Source organism: Polyodon spathula, chromosome 11, assembly GCF_017654505.1.
Source record: "Polyodon spathula isolate WHYD16114869_AA chromosome 11, ASM1765450v1, whole genome shotgun sequence".
Classification (NCBI taxonomy): Eukaryota; Metazoa; Chordata; class Actinopteri; order Acipenseriformes; family Polyodontidae; genus Polyodon; species Polyodon spathula.
In genome coordinates, this window is record NC_054544.1 from 46,473,663 (window position 1) to 46,498,444 (window position 24,782).

Consider the following 24,782-nt stretch of genomic DNA (forward strand, 5'->3'; position numbering starts at 1 on the left):
AAATTTTGAGTTATTTGATCTCTCAGGGTGGTTCTTCTTGGTTGAAGATCTGATAACATTCAGTGTCAAAAATACAGAAAATCAGATAGGTGCAAATACTTTTTCAATGTATATATATAATATATATATATATATATATATATATATATATATATATATATATAGCTCTGGAAAAAATTAAGAGACCACTGCAAAATTATCAGTTTCTCTGGTTTTACTATTTATAGGTATGTGTTTGGGTAAAATGAACATTTTTGTTTTATTCTATAAACTACTGACAACATTTCTCCCAAATTCCAAATAAAAATATTGTCATTTAGAGCATTTATTTGCAGAAAATGACAACTGGTCAAAATAACAAAAAAGATGCAGTGTTGTCAGACCTCGAATAATGCAAAGAAAATAAGTTCATATTCATTTTTAAACAACACAATACTAATGTTTTAACTTAGGAAGAGTTCAGAAATCAATATTTGGTGGAATAACCCTGATTTTCAAGCACAGCTTTCATGCGTCTTGGCATGCTCTCCACCAGTCTTTCACATTGATGTTGGGTGACTTTATGCCACTCCTGGCGCAAAAATTCAAGCAGCTCGGCTTTGTTTGATGGCTTGTGACCATCCATCTTCCTCTTGATCACATTCCAGAGGTTTTCAATGGGGTTCAGGTCTGGAGATTGGGCTGGCCATGACAGGGTCTTGATCTGGTGGTCCTCCATCCACACCTTGATTGACCTGGCTGTGTGGCATGGAGCATTGTCCTGCTGGAAAAAACAATCCTCAGAGTTGGGGAACATTGTCAGAGCAGAAGGAAGCAAGTTTTCTTCCAGGACAACCTTGTACTTGGCTTGATTCATGCGTCCTTCACAAAGACAAATCTGCCCGATTCCAGCCTTGCTGAAGCACCCCCAGATCATCACCGATCCTCCACCACATTTCACAGTGGGTGCGAGACACTGTGGCTTGTAGGCCTCTCCAGGTCTCCGTCTAACCATTAGATGACCAGGTGTTGGGCAAAGCTGAAAATTGGACTCATCAGAGAAGATGACCTTACTCCAGTCCTCTACGGTCCAATCCTTATGGTCTTTTGCAAACCTCAGCCTGGCTCTTCTTTGCTTCTCATTGATGAAGGGCTTTTTTCTAGCTTTGCACGACTTCAGCCCTGCCCCTAGGAGCCTGTTTCGAACCGTCCTCGCCGTGCACTTCACCCCAGCTGCCGTTTGCCATTCTTTTTGTAGGTCACTTGATGTCATCCTACGGTTGCTGAGTGACATTCGAATGAGTTGGCGGTCATCCCGGTCAGTGGAGAGTCGTTTTCGCCCTCTGCCGGTCTGTAGCTTTGTTGTCCCCAATGTGTGCTGCTTGACCTTGTTCTTATGAACCGCCATCTTTGAAATTTTAAGGATGGAAGCAACCCGACGCTCACTGTATCCCTCTGCCAGTAAAGCCAGAATTGAACCCTTCTTTTCCTCATTCAAAACTTTCCTTTTCAACTCTTTGGGCATGGTCAATAGTTATTTTTTGATTCCAATTACTTTTGAGGTACTACTAGCACTGTTTTGCCATCCAGCTGGTCCTATTGCAAGAGGATAGTGATGACCACAGGAGTGGTTTTTATACTTTTCCTCGTTAAATAAGATTTGGTTCAGGTGATCCCCTAATCAGTACCTCATTCAGTAGAATGAGGTGTGCCTGTGTTGGAATTCAACAGACACTGGAATGGAATGGCTGCCATACATGTAGAGATGCTGATTTAAGAAAAATTTGCAGTGGTCTCTTAATTTTTTCCAGAGCCGGTTTATAGATATACTTATATATAGATATATATATATAATATATCACTATATATATATTTATATTATATATATATATAATCGAGCTCAAGCTCAAACAGCATGATAACTATTTGTTATTGTTTACATTCAAATCCATGATTTATTCTTACATGATGTAATGGTGTTCTATATATCGTGACCTAATTTTTACTTCTATCTTCTAAATCTGTATTCATTCTAGTTAACATTTATATTATCATGCAATGCTGGCTCTGAAGATCAGCTTTGATATTGTCTCCCCAGCGCATCAGCATGCACAACTTTTGAATGAATTTTCTTTATATATTTATTTTTAACTTTTATATATTTATTGGAATTAATTAGTTCATTCTTTTCTGTTGAGTCCCGCTGGCATAATTGTGTTCAGTCTATTTATCCATTTACTTTCTTTCATTCTTCTAGATGTCGCATTGTCTAATTTTAGCTGTTCTAATACTACAAACTTTATATCATTCATGTCAAGTCCTTGACTTTTTTATTTCTAATTAATGAAAGGTGGTTCTGAATTATTTTATATGAAGTTGTTCCAGTCTCTCCAACATATTTTATTTTATTATATTTTTCACAGGCTATTCCATGAACAGCATTGCTATTTTTACAGCAGATATTAGTTTTTAGTGGATATGTGGTGTTCTTATGCTATATTATATTTTTACTTTTGTCCATGTATTTACACAATTGACATGCACTAGTGCAAGTATCTATAGAACCTATTCTTAAGAAATATCAATATAGCTTTAATGTTTTTGCTTTTTTTGCACACTTCTTCCCAGTTTTTTGTTTATGAGTGTGTGTTTATGAAAAGAGCATTTAGATGTAACAGTCGATCGTTTTTCTTTGTAAAACAGCACAGAGTAAAATTTAGTTTTCCCATATGTTGTGTGTCAATTATACTTGCAACTGCACTACAAAATAAAACTTGATTGGAACTTGATGCCTCCATATATAGTATGTGTGTGAGTGAGTGGGTAAGTGGGTGAGTGAGTAAGAGAAAGAAAGAGGGGAGAGAGATAGATGTTGTCAAAAGTTTGCATACCCCAATGTGTGAAAATATAAATATGTTGGGGATTTAAACTGTTGACAACAAACTTTGTTTTCAACACCTTGTGCTTAAGCATTTGTTTATTTCCTTCTAAATAAAACCCCGATTTCTACCCGCATGTTTATTCTTTCTTGATTATATATGTAGTTGTATGTTATGTTATTTCGTTGTCTATCTTGTATATATATATATATATATATATATATATATATATATATATATATATATATATATATATATATTATATACCATAAGTATGTATACTATACGTGCTATGGTTATTTTATTATACAGGTTGCCTATCAACCACATCGTTATTTCAGTGACATATTATTATAATTGTGTTATAATTATTATTATATATTAATAATATTATCCCTTCATTATATATGCTATAGTCCTGCAACTGTATGTGTCTCTGCTGTTTACTTGTCCAAGTAACTATTTGTGTGACACAGCACTTAAAGGTATTATAATAACTAGGTACACTATTAGATTTTTATTTAAAACCTCTAAACCTTTGTGTTTTTGTTTTTTTTTTTTTTTTTTTTTTTTTTTTTTTTTAGAGTTTTTTTTTGTATATATTTATATATATATATATAAGATATATATATATATATATATATATATATATATATATATATATATATATATATATATATATATATATATATATATATTTTTTTTTTTTTTTTTTTTTTTTTTTTTTTTCTACATGTTTTTTTTTAAAAGACATTCACCCAAATTTGGAAAAAAATTTCACCTGTCCTAAAATTAACCTAAAGATGGTCAGTAGTCTGCAATTTTTCAATGGATTCACATCGTAGTATTTATTTATTTATTTATTTTATTGACTTGAAACTTGGATGATATAACAATTCACCATCGGGATTTTAAGTCTTTTAGACCTGGTGAGATTCAGGCTTTAATGCCATTAGAAGACTTTTCTGGATGATCTGAGTCTGTTCCTTACCGATGTGGTGAGTGACCCACATCCAGATTGCTCGCAGCTTTTCTACATCAGTCTGGGCTTTCTGGAGCAGCTCTTTCACCAGGACCTCCACACTGCTCTGAGTGCTTACCTGCTGAAAACAAGCAGTCGTTCACAGAGGCAGTGCAGAGCAGGGTTTTTATAAATATCGATTCATTTGAAACAGTTTGTAAACCATACCTGAGTGGCAAAGGCATCAAGCTGATTGAATTTTGTCAGATCCACCTGGAGACTCTTTAAACTGGACTGGTCCCAAGGGAAGGCTGGGATCAGAATGAAAAACACATGTCAAACAAGATCTGGACATTTGAACAATTTTTTGAACATTTGAGCAATTTGAACAACAAATAAATACCACATTTGTCTTTGCAGTGGAAAATAGCCATATGGCATATATTTAAGGGATAAGGGCAGAAAAAAAAAACAAGAATTCACGGATAGGCCACCAAATAATCTGGGTTTAGCTACATCAACATACACAAGAGCTTCTAAATAGTACACCAAAACCAATAATATAAAGACTATTGCTTTTGACTTCTGGCAAGTTTAAATTTTACTTTCGAGTACAAAACTTAGTTAAAGGTCCTTTCACACCAACGTAACATTCTTCTTAAAAAATTTTTTTTATATATATATATGCTGTACAATGCAGGCTTTCACACCGGCTGCGTTGCAAAACAGACGGGGTCTGAAATAAACGGTGTTCCTGTTTCTGTTTTCGCGTCCATCGTATATATAAGGTGTCCATATTAGGACATCTTTGTACATCAGGCAAAAAGGAGACATTATGTGCCCCCTCTTCTGTAACTCCCTCCTCCTGTGTCTGAAGCTCCCTCCCTTCTCCCTCCTCCCTCCCAAATCATTTTTGTTGGTCTGAAGAGATCCAATAAAAAAAGTTTCCAACTTTTAGCGTTTTCATTGTTTAGATTAAATGCCAGTCATATTGCCTGGACCAGCTACATAATTGAATGTGGCTTAGCTAACTAAACACATTAATGTAATAATAATAATAATAATAATAATAATAATAATAATAATAATAATAATAATAATATATCTAAAGCAGAAAAATTATAGTTTTCGTGAGGTAATTACTGCAATTGTACATTTCAATCCATGCAAAGCAAGTGAAAAAGCACGTTAAAAATATACACACTTGTTTAAAAAACATGCTCCTTAAAAGTACTCATTTTTGTAATGTTATTTTGCACAAAAGCATACATCTCCCAGAATGCCATAGGAAGGAGCCAGGAGGAGTGTTAACTGGCTCCAATTTGTAATCATTATCACCTGCCTGTGATTAGCAGGCAGGCACAGCGGCTCTCAAAAGTATTCACCCCTGTTGGACTTTTCCACATTTTATTGTGTTACAACATGGAATCAAAATGGATTTAATTAGGAGTTTTTGCCACTGATCAACACAAAAAAAGTCCAGAATGTCAAAGTGAAAAATAAAATCTGCAAATTGTTCTAAATTAATTACAAATATAAAACAGAAAATAACTGATTGCATAAGTATTCACCCCCTTTGTTATGACACACCTAAATAAGCTCTGGTGCAACCAATTGTCTTTAGAAGTCACATAATTAGTTGAATGGAGTCCACCTGTGTGCAATTAAGGTGTTTCACATGATTTCAGGTTAAATACACCTGTCTCTGGGAGGTCCCACAGTTGGTTAGTACATTTCCTAACAAAAACTACATCATGAAGGCGAAGGAACATTCAAAGCAAATCCGGAATAAGGTTCTTCAAAAGCACCGATCAGGGGTAGGATATAAGAACTTTTTCAAGGCATTGACTATCCCCCGGAATACAGTAAAGTCCATTATTAAGAAATGGAGAGAATATGGCACAACTGTGAATCTGTCTAGAACAGGCCGTCCTCAGAAACTGAGTATCCGGGCAAGAAGGGCACTAGTCAGGGAGGCCAACAAGAGGTCTATGGCAACTCTAAAGGAGTTACAGTCTTCCACGGCTGAGCTGGGAGACACTGTGCATACAGCAACAATAGCCTGGGTGCTTCACAAAAGTGGCCTTTATGGAAGAGGAAAAAAAAAGTCATTGTTGAAAAAAACCCACATCAAATCTCAGCTAGAGTTTGCCAGAAGGCATGTGGGAGACTCTGAGACCAAGTGGAAGATTCTAATGATCTGATGAGACCAAAATAGAGCTTTTTAGCCTGTGGCGACCACAGAGTGATGCACAAGGAGAAGGCGTCCGGTGTGAACGGCCCCTAAGTCTGCTTGTCTTAGTATTAATGCTCCCCCATGTGCCTGGTCATTGATTAAGCAGTGGCAGGCTCTGTCAGAACTCTGCGAATATTCGTTTCTCCCACACTACAACACTGCTCCGCTCCCTCCACTGGCTCCCTAACACTGCTCACATCCAAAACTCTTGTTCTCGCCTATCGCTGCCTTTTTGTTCCCTCCTATCTCCAGACTATCATTTCTCCCTACACACCCTCTCACCCCCACCCCTCCACTGGCAGATTAGCTGTATCCCCCCCCCCCCCCTTCCACTCCCCTGCTTCCAGAGTTTGCTTCTTCTCCACCCTTGCCCCTCAGTGGTGGAACGGATATCAGGACTGCTCAGTCCTGACCACTTCCAGTGCCTCCTCAAGACACACCTGTTCCGACAGCATTTGTAAACCTCACAACTCTCGACTGTACTGGACTAGACGGCACCCAATTGTATCAGTACTTGCATCAGCTTACACTCGCATTGAACTGCTCCGTACCTTGTCGTATTCTACTACTGCTCTACTCCTGTATCTTGTATTTGATTTTACTCTTATAGGTATCCGTATTCACGTTTTTTGTAATTGCTCTTATTTGAAATCGTTCTCATCCATTTATCATACATGCTCTTAATGGACTTAACTTGTCTAAGCAAATATTTTTACTGTAAGTTTAACTGCTCTTTGTCGAGTTCGCTCTTAAATGTAATTATTTACTGTATTCTTTATTTTGCTCTTATTTGAATTTGATCTCATTTTCTACAGTTTTTACTGTACCTTATACCTGCTGTTATCTGTAATGTGATATTTTGCAATGTGATACTTTGCCCTGGACAGGGGCATCTGCTAAGAAATAAATATATTACACCCTCACTATAACGCCCTTCATTATAATGAACCTGGCTGCTGGACTCCAAATAAAAATAAAAAAAAACTGAAAAAGTAATAATATAGTGGCTCTCAAAAGTACTCAACCCTTTGGACTTTTCCACATTTTATTGTGTTACAACATGGAATCAAAATGGATTCAATTAAAGTTTTTGCCACTGATCAACACAAAAAAAGTCGTGGCTGAGCTGAGAGACACTGTTCATATGGCAACAATAGCCCAGGTGCTTCACAAAACTGGCCTTTATGGGAGAGTGGCAAAAGGAAAGCCATTGTTGAAAAAAACTCACATCAAATCTCGGCTAGAGTTTGCCCGAAAGCATGTGGGAGACTCTGAGACCAAGTGGAAGAAGATTCTATGGTCTGATGAGACCAAAATAGAGCTTTTTGGCCTCAACGCTAACGTTATGTTTGGCGCAAGCCTAACACCGCACATCATCCTGAGAACACCATCCCTAATGTGAAGCATGGTGGTGGCAGCATCATGCTATGGGGATGTTTCTCTGTGTCAGGGCCTGGAAAGCTTGTGAAGATAGAGGGCAAAATGGATGCAGCAAAGTACAGAGAAATCCTGGAGAAAAACCTGCTGAAGTCTGCAAGAGACATAAGAACATAAGAACATAAGAACATAAGAAAGTTTACAAACGAGAGGAGGCCATTCGGCCCATCTTGCTCGTTTGGTTGTTAGTAGCTTATTGATCCCAAAATCTCATCAAGCAGCTTCTTGAAGGATCCCAGGGTGTCAGCTTCAACAACATTAAGGGACTTGGGAGAAGATTTATCTTCCAGCAGGACAATGACCCCAAACATACAGCCAAAGCCACACTGGAGTGGCTTAAAAACAAAAAGGTCAATGTCCTGGAGTGGCCCAGTCAAAGCCTGCACCTCAATCCAATCGAGAATATGTGGAAAGAGGAGAAAATTGCTTTTCACCAAAGGTCCCCATCCAACTTGACAGAGTTTGAGCAATTTTGCAAAGAAGAATGGGCAGAAATTGCAGTGTAGAGACTAATCCAAATAGACTCATGGCTATAATTGCTGCCAAAGGTCCCTTTACCAAATCTTGACCAGGAGCTGCTGGCATTGGCCATGGGGTGGGACGAGGCGGGACTAACTGGGGCTAAAGATTAGGGTTAGGGGAAGTGCTTGCTGTTGTGAAGCTGACAGAAGCGAACAAACAGACAGAATTAAAAGAGAAAAGAAAACTTGAGGATCTGATTAACTTTTTCTGTTAAACTTTTCATGTCGGTTTGATTTGGAATAACAGCTCTGTTTGGGATTTTTGCATGTTAGATTAAGATGTGGTGCACATGGAAACGATTCATGTCAGAGTGATTCTGAATAAAAGTTTTAATAAACCTCTCGATATAACGGACAAAAGGCTTGGAGCCCGAGAGGTTCGTTATAGCAAGGGTGTAGAATAATAATAATAATATTAATAATAATACTAATATTATCTTGCATTTGCCAGATACAGTATAGTGTGTGTATATCCAGGAATGCTGTGTCAGTGAGCCCCTCCGTCTCCTCAGTTGCCCCAGCTGTGCAGCCCAAGATGAGAACTGATCACAACAGCACAGCTGCCAGCGCCATCTCTGAGAGGGACACGGCTCATACCCATCCCAGTGTTTTGCAGTGGCAATGCAGTCATGGGGTGAGGCTGTCAGTGACAGAATGGTACACTGTAACTATACCGCTCCTAAAAGCTCTTCAATGGCAATTCAGACAATGGCTCTAAAAATGAAACAGCAATCCCTTCCAAAATTAAAGATTAGGGTACAGATATGTTTCTCTCCTTACCTGGCATGGTGTTTGAATTGGTAGAGTCCTCCTTTGTGCTCTGCCTGAGTCTCTTCTCTTCAATAAGCACTGTGAAAACATGCAGCTGTATCAGGGGGTGTGTTAGAGGGAAGAACCATTAGATCTCTAATAGGGAGTCTGATTTTGTATGCTACCTTCATTACCAGGTCTCCCTTGAAAAAAAAGATTTTTATCTCAATGGGACTTTCCTGGTTAAATGAAGGTCTTACCATAGCATGATTTCAATCCCTCTCCCATGGACTCTTAAATGAAAGATAAGCCCTGCAGTTCTGTTGTGTAGCTGTTAAAAACCAAGGGTCATTTCTCCACCAATGACCATGTATACTTTTTAAAACATATTGAAGAGATTCCCTACAGTGGCTAACGCATATCTGTTCCACACATTTTAAATACACTACATTAATTTTTATTTGAATTTGTTTCTGCTTTTTTGTGTTTGTCATGGGACTCACATGAAGTCTAGTACTTTTCCACAGGCAATAATGGAAAAGAAAACTACTTTTTCCTAAAGAAACAAGCATGGAGCACCCTATTATTTTTTGCTTCACACTGAACTATATGAAAAAACATAGGATTCATAACTAAATTGTATTGATACATAATGCACCATGAAAGTTATTTTGGGTATATGTCACAAAGACAGCTGCAGTGGATGACGTCAGAACAGAAACCAGGAACCAGGAAATCAACAACAGAGGTGGAGTTTGGTGGAGCTGAGCGAATGGTCTCGCTCAGCATTTAATAATGAACAGACAAACAGAAAATAAAAGGTTGACGGACAAACAAGACACAGGACACGGCGCTCGTAGCCAAAACAAAGAGACAAACAAAACGGACTATACAGACAAAACACGGTGAGCTTATATTATAACTATTATTATTATTATTACAATTACCTCTGTTCCCCACTCACCGAACACACAACATACAACACAAAATACACAAAGGGGCGGGCACTTTGCCACAGTATACTATTTTATAGCTCTCATGCAGCTACATTTCCATGAGTTTCTATGTCATGAAAAGTCAGTGACCTGATTGCATTTTTCCATCGACAGGCTCTTTTGTCGTTGCATCCGCCCATGATGTAATACTGTATGTCACGGTTTTTCATGACATATTCTCTATTTTTTCTTTGTCTTATAACCTGTGCAATTTTCTATTGTTTTTCATAGGAGTCTGGGATGCTCATGTTCATTCCACCCCCATCCCCCCACCCCCCCAAACCAAAACAATAATGAATAACACATTTCTTCTTCATAAAACAACAACCATGGGCAGGAAGACATTTCCATGAATATCCAACACTATAGAGAAGCACCTCAATGAAAGCATGAATACAATGTAAAGCCTCCGACAATGTAGGTGTGAAAACAAACAAGAGCATTATTTTTACTTCCTTTAACCCTGAACAGTGTAAAATAAAGCCAAGCTAGCCTGTTGCTTTCCATGCCAGTCCTTTCCCATTATCATTGTTAGACTGGTTGATTATAAAGAAGCAATGCTGGACAGGTACGAGTCACAGCGGTGGGGTGGGGGGTGGTTGTTGGGCTCCAGTATGTGGCTCATTGGAGGATTTACAAGTTTGGTGTGATTTCCATTTGCTCAATTACAGAATTCATTCTTGGCAGGATGTTATAAATAGCTGATCTGAGCATCATCACTGCACTTTGTGTAAATCAGGGAAGCACAGGGCTACCTAATTAGTGCGAGTGGAAGTGTAACAATGTGCAGAAGATCAATTCCAGATTCCAGTGCATTCATTACAAATTGTAAGCATGCCCTGCAGAGGGACCAATGGTGCTCTGATCTGCATTTGCAGTCATTAATATGGCTTCTGCAGTGTAAGCTGACAACACAGAGCAGCATTCCACAGCATGCAGTGCAGGGGCACTCCTCCGGGAGGTCTCCTCTGCATACTAAAATCATGTCCTTTCTGTGGCTCATCCTTGTCCTCCTTACTTCTAATACAGACTGCAAAACAAAATATTGTTCTGGTTTTGTAGTACAGTACTATCATTTGGGATATACAGATTTTTGTTTTAAATTTGAAAATCGACAGATGAAAAAATACATTGCCACTTCTTCCTGTCCTGGTTCACACAGCCCGATTGGAACTACACCACTGGATTGAAGTGGACCGACAAGCACAGGAAGTGGTTAGGTATCAGGAGAAACTACTGCACTATAGTGTTGTTTTGGAACATCTGCATATTCCAGACTGAAATATGACAAAGCATACAAAGAAGCAGATCTTCAACAGTAAGTGAACTGTGTGGATGAAGCAGAGACCTTTGGGTACTTCAATTCACTATAGGTCCAAAAGTGCAGTTTTGAAAGAAAACATGCTGCTTTCATTCAAATGTAAATGAATGTTTGAATAGTCATTAAATTGGTATATTCTGGAAAACAAAAGTAATTCATACTATATTACAGTACAAAATAAACACCTTTGTACAACAGAATGTGTGTTATTGATTTGAGACATCAATTATGCATTGGTTTCCATTACATGCAATTCTGATCATATATTATCAAAAAGGATGCGATTTTGCTATGGAGGTCACAGATATAGTGAGAATCGTGAATTTTAACAGAAGTCTGTGAAATTTTGGAAATGGATGTAAAACACATTTGGTTCGGCACTGCTTTTACTTTCTTTAAACTGCAATATGCCATGCACTGAAAATACAAATTTGCGAGTGGAAATACAGTACACAAAACGGATCGCTATAATACTTAAGACTGCGGTTGAACATTACTATTTAAAAGCTCTTGTGTATGTTTATGTAGCTAAACCTACATTATTTGGTGACCTCTCCGTGAATTCTTGTTTTATTTTGCAAGTCGCCCGTGAAACATACAAAAAATCACGGTGTCAAAATCATATCCTTCATTATCAATGGTCAATTGTGTACTGCATGCAGTAGATTGAGAATGGATCACGGAAATGTCGGGATAGCTAATTGTAGGCTGAGAATGGCCAGAAACACGTGAACAATAAGTCTGGGTGTGTGGCGGAGTGTCCCGCCCCTTTATTTTATTTTATTTTATGATTTATATGTATATTGACGGCAAAAGCTAATGTTATTTGTTATTGTTTTATTTTGAAAACCTCATGAGGATGCGTGACTGATCAGCTACTTGTTAACTTGAAATCTTTCTGTTTCAAGAAGCGGTTCCCCTTCACCTCCTGTTCTGCTGGCCAGGGACCGTGTGTGGCAGCAGCTGCACACTGCATCAGGGCCCGAAACTCCTCCCTCTGTGATACATGCGGCAAGGGCGATATGAAGCCCCCCGCTGTGGCCTGCCCAACTGACATGACGGGGTCAGATATATCCGACCTTGAGGCTGTAAAAGACAACTCGTCTGGGCTTGGAGGTCTAGGTGCTGGGGATGGAGAGCGGGACTGGGGGAGCACGAGCTGCCCAGTGGTAGGGGGCAGTCTACTCTGAAACTTAAGCGATCTCCAGCATGGTCTGCTGGGCCCTCACCGACTCTGCCAGCTCTCGAAAACGCCCCTCAGCCGAGCCTGGGCATCTCTGTGGTGACTCAGAGGGAGAGTGCCTGTGTCTACGTGGGGAAGGACAGCAGTACCTGCGCAGTGACCGCCTGCTTCCTGGAAAACGTCCCCTCGAACGGTGCTAACCATCTCGCCTCCCCCATAGAGGTTGCAATGCATTTGCACTGAGAGTTTTCTTGCCACCTAATTATACCTGTCGATTTTCAACAGGGGCAGGTTCATTTCTCCTGCTCTCAATGCCCTTTGCGACTCCTGCTTACGACTGATTTAAGTGAAACAAAGGTTCATTAACAAGCCAATTAGTCACATTTCAATAGTCTGGACTCCATTTAAAGGTGGGGTGCCAGTGAACATGCATTCTCCTATTATTATTCCTTTTGAATTTTTGTCTGTTATTCTGCCCCATATTGATCCGGTTTTATTTTCTTTGTCCAGGTCTAACACCTCGGCTTCAAGACTGTTTCTTATGCATAATGCCCCCCCCCCCACCCCCCAAGTGCATAAAACAAGCCAATTAGTCACATTTCAATAGTCACTGAAGTTGATCAGACTGCTGATCAGTCTAGCTACCTGGTCTTTCTCTTTCAATGTCCTGTGGTTAATATATGCGTGACATCACATCGGGATAAGCTTAGCCAACCAGCCCGCTGGTTCCCTTTTTGTAATGCAGTTATAATAATAATAATAATAATAATAATAATAATCATCATCATCTTTATTTTATATAATGCAATTCATGCAGCAGATCTCAAAGTGCTTTACAATCTAAAAACACACTAACACATAATCATAAATGAGCACACAGACTATATTAAAACATAGCGCACAAAACTCACACACTATACAAATTCATAAAAGCAGATCTCCTTCATAGGCTGATATGCCAATTTAAAGATACGTTTTTAAGGGACTTAAAATTATCAACATTTTTTTAATACTTAATTTGTCTGTTCCATAACAGCAAAATGCCTGATCTCCCATAGACCGGAGCCTAGTTTTTGGGACTCTTAAGAGCCCAGCTTCAGCAGATGGCAGGTTTTGCATAAGAATAAATTAAATTAACATACTGGAGATGTAGCTTGGTGCCACACCGTTCAAGGCCTTATATGTCAACGGTAATATTTTTAAAGCAATCCTGGACTTAACAGGCAACCAATGCAGGGATGCCAACACAGGTGTTATATGTTCAAAGGGTTTACAGCTAGTCAGAATTCGAGCAGCTGAGTTCTGAACATACTGAAGCCTACTGAGATCATGTTTTGAAGCACCAGCAAGCAAGGCATTGCACTAGTCAAGATATGAGGAGACAAGGGCAAGTCTCTCAGCATCAGACAGAGATAGAATAGGTATTACGTAGGTGAAAGAAAAGACACCTTGGTGACATTTCGAACATGCGCTTCAAAAGCTAGACAAGGATCTTGTGACAGGTTTCGTTTTTAAGTAAATCGGAGAGTCATCAGCATTGGAATGAAAACTGACTCCATGGTGAAGAATTACCTGGCCAAGTGGAAGCATACAAATATTAAATAACAAGAGCCCCAGAATAAAGCCCTGTGGGATACCTCTGGAAACTAGACTGCTACAAGCAGTGGGATATGTACACTGATAGCTGCTGCTTGTCAAAGGGATATGCAGAGGATAAGAACGTGATCCTTTCATTACATTAGAATTAGCTCTTACAGTGGTATGAAAATAGGTATAAATTGATGCTATTATATAGTCCTAACCCTTCTTGTACATATTAATAAATACTGTAATAAAAAGTATATTTCATGTCATGTTCGAGTGTTACCGATTTCATGCAAGGCGGCTCCGTGGAGTAAACAGCGCCACTACTTCTAGTATGTATCAATCAAGCGATATTCTTCTAAATAAATTCACCATCCAAATAATAATGCTTGTCAAAAGCTTTTTAATAAATGCTGAAGATTAATATTCTGCTGACTGTTGAAGCTTGAAATGCAGCCAAGAAACAGACTTAGAATTAGAAAAAAACGTCATCAGGCTACAGTATAAGATTAACAACATACTCAGGTCACAGAGTGCTGCTTAAACTTAGATGCAAATTTAATTTAGGAGTACATGTACTAACCATTCAGACACATTCATTTCTGTACGTGGAGCAAGCACATCTTCCACCAACACTGCCATCTGTCTCTGTCACCTCTGGGTCTGTATGGCCCAAACGGCCCTGTGTATAAGTTCCGCTCATCGGAATCTGATGTCGGGGAATGTGGAGGCGAATCATCGTCCACATCATAACTCCCACGCGAATAGTCCAAACCTGTGAGATCGCTTTCAAATCCAGCATCTGCCACCTTACTGCATTTCTTGGCATGGCTTGTTGTCCTGGTGTGACATCACGCACACGCCCTCTTCCGGGTAGCGAAGATTTTTTTTAAAGCTGTCACACCAAAAACTTGCATTTTTTTTCAACTTGTAAGTAATGCATATGAATGAAACTTTCAGGCCGTTTTAGAATTGCAAAACATACACCCCACAATGTATACCACCGTTAACTGGAAAACAAAGTCCAAAAAAGATTCTGGGACCTAAAGTTTTGATGCACCCCCTAGTCTCTGCAAGTCACTTTGGATACATTTTTAAATGAGGGATTTAACCAGCTAATGCTGAACTTTAAAAGTAACCTTCCCTGACCAATCCCTTCATTTAAGTGTTGATAGTATAAACTAGAAAGGGGAGATTTCCTAATCAAAAGGGAATGCTGTATTTGCAACCTTCTATAAGCCCACATCATTATCAAGAAATACAGCACACCTTTCAAGCACAACACTGTAGTGCTTGAATTTTGAAGTTGAATTTAGAATATGCATATTTCTCAGAGACAGCCTTATCAATGAGAAGGGGTGCTGCTGATTCCTGTGTTGCAGCTCAAATTCATTCCACTGGTCTAGCAGCAAAGGACAATGATGAAGCACTTTGTCTATAGTGTCTACTTTTGTGCGTGCTGAACTGACAAAAAAAAAGTCAGATAAGATGTGCTTGTACTGATGACAATAACAATAAACTGTCAAGCTGAACTTACCCCACTTTATCTTTCCAAACATCAGAAATGAATTTGATAAATAAGCCTGTATCCTAAGGGGAAATCTATAGTTATGAGCAGGGCTGCCAGATTTCTGCTGTGTTTATAACCAAAAGTCACTTCAAAAATAGCCCAATTATTTGTTTTAACTGAAAGCAAGCTTATTATTAACACACAAGCCTACACATTAAAAAAGGAAAACATAAAAAAGATAAGAAGATCTCTCTCTCTCTCTCTCTCTCTCTCTCTCTCTCTCTCTCTCTCTCTCTCTCTCTCTCTCTCTCTCTCTCTCTCTCTCTCTCTCTCTCTCTCTCTCTATATATATATATATATATATATATATATATATATATATATATATATAATATATATATATATATAAATATATATATATATACTACAAGCCCCAGTAAAGCTCATCCAAACTGTTAACAAATTTAACAAATACGTAGAAGCTCTGAAGGGACAAATCAACATTCATACCAGCAACCGAATTACAGCGTGATTCAACATTATACCATGTCGGGAATACTTGATTGGTATCTCAACACGTTAGTATGTCAACTATGGTGAATTAAATTAATTAATAGTTGGGCGACTCCTTAGGATTTAAAGAGCGCCGACACAAAAATTTCAACGGGTTAAGACGCCCTTTTTGCGAGCGACCGTTCGTGACCAATATCTCAGGAACCCGTCTCCCTCCTCCACACCCACAGTGACCAGAGCTCTGTAAAGATAATCAGCCAGATACTAACCAAAATACTACGAGAATCTTTTACGTTTCATAAAAGCCTTTTCTTTTTTAACCCTACAATACACTCCCACATGCTTGTTCATTTTGATCAAATATACTCCTTGATGACTATGCGTGACATTCTTCTTCCAACACTTCTATACACTCCCCAGGGCTTCTCAAACTCGGTCCTGGGGACCCCCCGTAGCTGCTGGTTTTCGTTCCAACCGAGCTTTCAATTACTGAACTAGACCCTTAATTGAACAGATAATTTGCTTAATTAGACTTTTTTACTTGTTTTTAGCTCTTGAACAGTTGCATATTTCACGTTAGCTGTAACATTTGATAAGTAACTTGAACTGCAACTGTTTAAGAGCTGGAAACGTGTAAAAAGGTCTAATTAAGCAAAGTATCAGTTCAATTAAGGGTCTAGTTAAGTAATTGAGAGCTCGGTTGGAATGAAAATCAGCAGACCCAGGGTTTGAGAAGCCCTTGGTCTAAACAATGTAAACAAAGCTTGCTTGCTCACCAGTTTGTTTGCATTCTGTAATGTGTTCCAGTTGCAGGCACACAGGATTCCTCCTTCCTTGCAATCTTCTTGCCATTGTGTTACTAACCAGGAGCACTCCAGTTACTACCTGCAGCAGCAGGGGCTTATGAACAGCATCAATAAGCAGCTGTCGCTAAGAAAGCAAAAAATGCAAAAAACTGGTTTTGTTATACAAGTAATAGTTTTTTAGCACCTCTTGAACTAAAGTCGATTAATAAACAAAGTGTCCTGGGTTACAGGGCCAGTATGTGCCACCCACACAAAATCCAACAGGCCTCTACTGGGTGCGATTTGTCAAATTTCCAGGGGGGGATAAAATAGACAAACAACAAAACATCATGGCAAGCCTTGATGCATCTGTAGTACACAATTTAAACAGAGAAATCTATATGATAGATTCTTAGAGCTGTGTGAAGTGAGGTTAACCGTCAGGGCGAGGGGCGCGGACGAAAACATCAGGGCAATCCAGTTAAAATGACACACGATACACTTGGTCAAGTGCAAGAGTATTCACATAATCACATCACCCTTTGGTGAAACATACCAATTGTCGGGTAATTGGAAGACATACTTGCAAACTTTTGATAATGTAGATAAGCCAACTGAATCGTGACTATTCTACTGTAGCAACGGAAATTGAACTAACGGGAATTATTTTCCACACATTTTCCAAATCTGCTATCACGCAGGGCAAATGCAGTTATTATTACTTGTGTGGCTATGGTAGCAAGAGGCAATAATCAATTCACCCTGGGTCTATGTGAAAAGTTTAAAACGTTATTATTATTATTATTATTATTATTATTATTATTATTATTATTATTATTATTATTATTACTCATAGAGCAGCTATGTGCATCCTACACCACAAATCATCAAATCATGGCGCTTCCATCCCCTACTGCTTTTACTGAAACAGCTAGAAATGTTTTGTAGCTGTGAGCATCAATTAAATTTCAGAATATAACCGTTTCAAAACGTTTTATTTTACCGGAATACATCAAACCTAAGGTTGTGCTGTTTTGTCTCTAAATTAACATTTAAGCCTATAATTAAAAACAATAATAATAATAACTGAAACATAACAGAGTCAAATTCGTTACAATGTTACCAACATAATCGGGTAATTCATGTCAGAGATCACACACACCAGCGGAAAAATGATCAACGGCAACTTCTAAAAGAGAAACCAACGACGTTACCACGCCAGGACGCTGCCATTCCATATGGGTCTCTTTAGAGACATCTAGTGGCGAACATGAAAATCGCAGCCCTTTTCGTCATATCAATACTACATTCAGCAATGTGCGTAGACAAAGGTACTGTAGTCTTTTCAAAACTGGTTAAGGGTTCAAACCCGGGTTATGCTACTGTGGTAGTATGCACCACCCATGTGTTGCGTGTTGTGTTGCGTATGATGTGTTAATTTTGGTGTATAGGTAATGGTGCACGGGATATAAATAGGTCTGTGTAGAACGCGTGATTTAAATATATAGTTGTATTTAGCACGGGGATTGCATATTTACTTCACGTACAGATAACGTATGTAACAATATGTGAGCACGGGGTTGCACAAATTAGTTCACGTGCTGGGATTCAAGTGAATACTTAATTAGTAATATAATTCCAGTACAATAATGTATATAGATGCACGTTTTACTCACTCAGGTTTGGGTGTTCAGGGCGAGAGAACGGGAGAGGAAGTCGGCAGTAAACTTTAAAATAATAATACAATTGCCATATTCTACTATTCTGAAGTGAAGAATGTTCTTCCAGGTAAGGGCTTACTGGCTGCTTGTTAATCGTAAATACCTTCATAATAAAGCAACTAATCAAAGTGCAGATTTATGGATAAAATGTCCTTTAGCCATAAGCTAAGAGACTACATTTACATTAATAAAGAAAATATATAAGGCATGTCATATGCAGACAAGCTGAAAGAATTGAATCTGTTGTTGTGTGTCCTTGTTTTAATGTGTACCCTGCTTCATGTCCATTTTAATATCATTGTGTATTGTTTTAAACTGTAAAGCGCTTTGAGATGTGCTGTATGAATTGTGCTACAAAAAATAAAGATTATTATTATTATTATTATTATTATTATTATTATTATTATTATTATTATTATTATTACATCTCTTACAAACCTCTGTTAGTGCTTCTCAAAATGCATAATAAAATCAGACAGTCCAAATCACCATTCAACATTACAAACATTATCTATCATACCTGTTACTGCTGCACAGACAGCTGCTGCCAGGACACCTACTGGAGTGTTGCTGATTAGCAACATGAAGGAGCTTGAAAGCAACAGCTCCAGTCTGGGTTGAATTTGAATCTACAGTGTTTGCGCTTCGCTGAGTTTTCGAAAAGCGAAAAATCAAGAGTTAAATTAAAACCTGCTGCAAGATCGCAAGCAGGTCTTAATTTAACTGTCTAATTTGTGAGAGTTGGCAATACTGTAAATCACAGTGTAAGCTACTGTAGCTTAGCAAAAATGTGCCACATACAGTATGGAGTTACAGATACTGAAATTGAAGAATGAATCTATGAAAAAGACTTAGGAGTTTATGTTGACTCAGAAATGTCTTCATTGAGACAATGTGGGGAAGTAATAAAAAAGGCCAACAAAATGCTTGGATACATTATGAAAAGTGTTGAACTTAAATCAAAGGAAGTAATGCTAAAACTGTACAATGCATTAGTAAGACCTCATCTAGAATATTGTGTTCAGTTCTGGTCACCTCGCTACAAAAAGGATATTGCTGCTCTAGAAAGAGTGCAAAGAAGAGCGGCCAGAATTCCGGGTTTAAAAGGCATGTCATATGCAGACAGGCTAAAAGAATTTAATCTGTTCAGTCTTGAACAAAGAAGACAACGCAGCGACCTGATTCAAGCATTCAAAATTCTGAAAGGTATTAACAATGTTGACCCAAGGGACTTTTTCGACCTGAAAAAAAGAAACAAGGACCAGGGGTCGCAAATGGAGATTAGACAGAGGGGTATTCAGAACAGAAAATGGAAGGCACTTTTTTACACAGAGAATCGTGGGAGTCTGGAACCAACTCTCCAGTAATGTTGTTGAAGCTGACACCCTGGGATCCTTCAAGAAGCTGCGTGATGAGAGTCGCTGCGGATCAAGATCTCCCGCACAACTACTAACAGGAAACTAGCACTTTGGATGAATGCTCTCCTTTGTAAAATTCTAGGTTCTTATGTATGGGTAAAATAAAACCACAACAAACCCTTGCTCCAAACGACGAATATGTTGGATAATATAGACGGACGATCACAAACAAACCCATTGTCCTATCTTTAGCGCATAAACTTTATTTTAAGTTTACTATAGTGTTTTTTTTTGGTGAGTTCCATAACATGAGAACACCGTCCGTATTTGTGGATAGCATAATTTGTATGATGGGCGCCGTTAAAATGATGTAACATTGTACTCATTCTGAGGTTCTCTCATTTGTAAACTTTCTATGTATGGTAAAATAGAAACCACAACAAACCTTGCTCCAACAGAAATATGCTGTTAGATAATACGGACGATCACAAAAAAAAAAACCCATCATATCCGTATCTTGTGGCAGCATAAACGTTACTATGTAACATTTTACTATAAGCATTACTGTGTAACATGATTTCCATTACATGAGAATAGGTGTTAAAACTTCATGCTGATAGTATGTGCTGATGCGCTAGGGAGGCAAAATGAGCTGATCCCTGGAGCCAGCATTACACTTCAGCAATCAACAGCAGTCAGAAGGATATCTACATCATCAGGTGGAAAACAATGCAAATGAATGGAGATGCAGATGGATCACATTAGTTTACTGCAAAGCTACGTCTAAATTGGAGCTTAGCTTGGCGAGAGCCGAGTTCAAATCAGCATGAAGTTTAACATCTACTCTTATGTAAGGAAATCTTGGACAGCTCTCGTCAAGAGAAGCTAAGACATAGCTTCCTTTATTGTAAACTAATCCATCTGCATATCCTTCCATCTGATGATGTAGATATCCTGCCTTTTGTTGATGGCTGAAGTGTAATGCTGGCTCCATGCATCAGTCTATTTTGCCTCCCTGGTGCATCAACACACACAACGGCTGCAATGCTGGCTCCAGGGGTCAACCACAGTGCGGTCTACCTAGTGCATCAGCATGACAACCATCTGGACTGAGCTGAGTAGGGTACTTCTCTGGGATTTTTAAGTGGGCACCTTCCGTCCTCAGTGTTTCGTTGACTAGCCCACAACATACAAGAGGGCTCGACAATGATTCTGGCATTCCAGTATCACCCACCTCCGTCTCCCACTCAGCTCAGCCCAGCTTACTTACCCATACATCAGCTTTGCTTTCTTTCTATTGTTATTGAGATCCTCAGCCAGAATATTTCTGTCTCAACCACAGCCAGTTGTTGTTCCTTTCAGATAGGTTCTTCACTGAAAGACACATCTCTTGACCACTGAACCCAACATCTCTGAGAAACTGGGTTGTAGAGTGTGTCACAAATCCTCAACAACCCACCTCCACTAGATAAACTTGGAATCTCCATCCTTGCTGTTCCGCTTCAGCGACTAGTCTAGCATACTGAAGTTTCTTCCTCTTATGCACCTCATCCACATCATCCTCCCATGAAACTGTTAACTCCAGCAGATGAACAAGGCGTGCTGATTCAGACCAAAAGGTTAGTGCTGACAATCTCAGGTGGAAAAATAAGCCGTTGACCAACATCTGCCGGCATTTTCCAGTCCTAGCAGCTTCCAGTTGTCCGGGTGAGGCTTGGTTTTAACACCTTTTCTTGGTGGTTGTTCTCCTGGATGGAGGAATATTGTCTTTTGTGTGTAATTTTTTGATGGAACTGGTGGCAACTTATTGGTCATGTTATGCTTATCTTCCAATGCTAAGGCCAAACATCGCAGCCCCTGGTCATGGCGCCAAGTAAACCGTATTTGGCTAAAACCCACCTTACATCCTGTCAAAATGTGTCTTAATGTTGCAGGTGATGAACACAAAAGACATGAAGGATCCTCACCCACCCAGAGGTTTAGGTTCTGTGGTGATGAAGAACATCATATGTTGATCTGATGAGGAAACTCATCCTGCTCTGTTCCTTTGTCCATAGTTCTTGCCAGATGATCTTGCGTTGTTCCACACTCTCCCATCTCATCCATCCTCCCTGCTTGACCTGGGAACCTGGGTGGAACTCTCTACCATTTCCTGACGTATGAACTGATTAAAGCTCCCAGCTTCTCTATTGTTGTCAAAGAAACCTCAAACACAGTTAGTGGCCACAGCAGCCTTGGCAGTAAACCAAACTGAAAGCACCAGCGTTTCAGTTTGCCCTGTAAAGCGTTGCTGTCTATGCTCTTCAACCCTTCCACTGCTTGTTGTCTAACTTCTCTCAAAGAAAATGTGTCCTTTAGATCCCCGTCGTACCATCTCCCAAGACTTTTCAATGGCTTCTCAGACACTGTCGGTATTGCCTCACCATTAATGTAGAACCTTTTATATACTACTTTACCTTTAATTATAGAGACTTGCCTTGATTTAGTGGACTTGAACTGCATTTCTGCCCATTCAATGTTATTGGTTAATTTGCCCAATAACCGATTAGTGCAGGCTACTGTTGTAGTCACTGTTGTCATGTCATCCATGTATGCTCGAATTGGTGATAGTCGCATTCCAGAAGCCAAGTGCTCTCCTGCCACTACCCATTTTGACGCCCTAATAATTACTTCCATTGCCATGGTAAGAGCCAGTGGGGATATGGTGCATCCTGCTATTATTCTAGCTTCTAGGCATTGCCATGTAGTTCTGAATTCTGAAGTTGAAAAACAAAATTGCAAATCTCTGAAGTAGGCATGCACTAAATTTGTTATTGTCATCAGTACCTGAAAAAATCAAATGCTGCCCAAAGAAGTTCATGTGGCACTGAACCATATGCATTAGCCAAATCCAGGAGCTCCTCCCTCTCCTTTTTTGCTGATTGAATTTGTTTCCAGATTACGCTGATGTGTTCTAAGCATCCTGGGAAACCTGGAATGCCGCTTTTTGTATTGAAGTGTCAATGAAGCAGTTCTTTTAATAGGTAAGGTGACAATCTCTGAGCAATAATGCTGAAGAAAATCTTGCCTTCTAAGTTTAATAGGGAAATAGGGCAAAACTGACTGAAGCTTGTAGAATCTTTTTCTTTTGGTATAAAGACTCCACCTGCTCGGCGTCATGCTCTTGGTACAACCTGTTTTTCAATTTCACATATTTCCACAAGATTTGTAGAACTCTAGAAGCACTCTTGTATACGCTGTATGGAACTCCATTAGGCCCTGAAGAATCAGCCATGCAGGTCAGCTAGAGATTGGGAGATTTGTTGACATAATGTCCTTGGTCAAGGTAAAACTTGATTCCAGAGGCAATTATGCTTGTGTTTCTTCATACATTTAGGACAAAGAGAAGGCGATGTGATACCTTTTTTGGACAAATTAAATAATAATTATTCATAAGCTTTCAAGACCTCAAAGGTCTCTTCTTCAGGTGAAACTAGGAAAGAGAGATTGATGTTTACATTCAAAGGCTGCATCAGAACTTTGACAGAAATAACCCATTTTGAATCACTACAATTCTATTGTAAGGAAAAAAACTGCATGTCATAAAAACACACACACACACACACACACATATATCTATATATATATATATATATATATATATATATATATATATATATATATATATATATATATATATACACACACACATACAGTGGCTTGCGAAAGTATTGACCCCCCTTGGCATTTTTCCTATTTTGTTGCCTTACAACCTGGAATTAAAATGGATTTTTATTTGGATTTCATGTAATGGACATACACAAAATAGTCCAAATTGGTGAAGTGAAATGAAAAAAATAACTTGTTTCAAAAAATTCTAAAAAATAAATAACGGAAAAGTGGTGTGCATATGTATTTTTATGTTTTTCATCGGCAGGGACTGGGAAACTGATCAGAATTGAAGGAATGATGGATGGCGCTAAATACAGGGAAATTCTTGAGGGAAACCTGTTTCAGTCTTCCAGAGATTTGAGACTGGGACGGAGGTTCACCTTCCAGCAGGACAATGACCCTAAGCATACTGCTGAAGCAACACTCGAGGTGGTTTAAGGGGAAACATTCAAATGTCTTGGAATGGCCTAGTCAAAGCCCAGACCTCAATCCAATTGAGAATCTGTGGTATGACTTAAACATTGCTGTACACCAGCGGAACCCATCCAATTTGAAGGAGCTGGAGCAGTTTTGCCTTGAAGAATGGGCAAAAATCCCAGTGGCTAGATGTGCCAAGCTTATAGATACATACCCCAAGAGACTTGCAGCTGTAATTGCTGCAAAAGGTGGCTCTACAAAGTATTGACTTTGGGGGGGTGAATAGTTATGCACGCTCAAGTTTTCTGTTTTTTTTTGTCTTATTTCTTGTTTGTTTCACAATAAAAAATATTTTGCATCTTCAAAGTGGTAGGCATGTTGTGTAAATCAAATGATACAAACCCCCAAAAAATCAATTTTAATTCCAGGTTGTGGCAACAAAATAGGAAAAATGCCAAGGGGGATGTGGCAAAGTGGCTAGTGGAGGGGAACAGGTATAGCGGTGATGCGATGCAGGAGTGACAGGCAGACAACAGTTTCCAGTGAAAAGGTGCTTTTATTTATAATCCAGGCTGGTGACCCTTAAATAATAAATCCCCGGCTATACACAACAATGTGTAAAGCACGGGGATAGCAATAATAGGGCACAGTCCCGAACAAAACGAACACACGGTCACCAGTCCTGGGTGAGTGCAGACGTGCTTGTGGTGGGTGAAGACACTATATTTCGTGACGGTTCCGTGCAGTGGTGATCCGGATTGTGCTGACCCTGGTCGACAGCTCCGGATAGGTGAGTTAACTGTCTGGTGGTGCAAAACGCAGACAATTACAAACAAACACAGCACGTAATTCTCTGTAACAACGAGAGCTCCTCTCTCGCTCCTTCTCTCTCCGAACGTTTACCCAAACGAAGGAGAAGATCAGCGTTACCCTGGCCCCTATATGTAATCCCGCATGATATCGAGATAAACGGTTGCAGCT

The 24,782-nt window shown here is 39.1% G+C and overlaps 1 protein-coding gene across 1 annotated transcript in view; it reads right to left on the reverse strand.

Annotated features, from left to right (window-relative positions):
• LOC121323490 (kyphoscoliosis peptidase-like) overlaps positions 1–8,800 on the reverse strand; it is a 28,690-nt gene extending 19,890 nt beyond the window's left edge. The window contains exons 1-3 of the mRNA XM_041264576.1: positions 8,794–8,800; positions 4,048–4,130; positions 3,850–3,958 (exon numbers count right to left, since the gene is read on the reverse strand). Coding sequence (XP_041120510.1) covers positions 3,850–3,958; positions 4,048–4,130; positions 8,794–8,800 — 199 coding nt within the window. The remainder of the gene's footprint in view (positions 1–3,849; positions 3,959–4,047; positions 4,131–8,793) is intronic.
• Between the last annotated feature and the right edge of the window lie 15,982 nt (positions 8,801–24,782).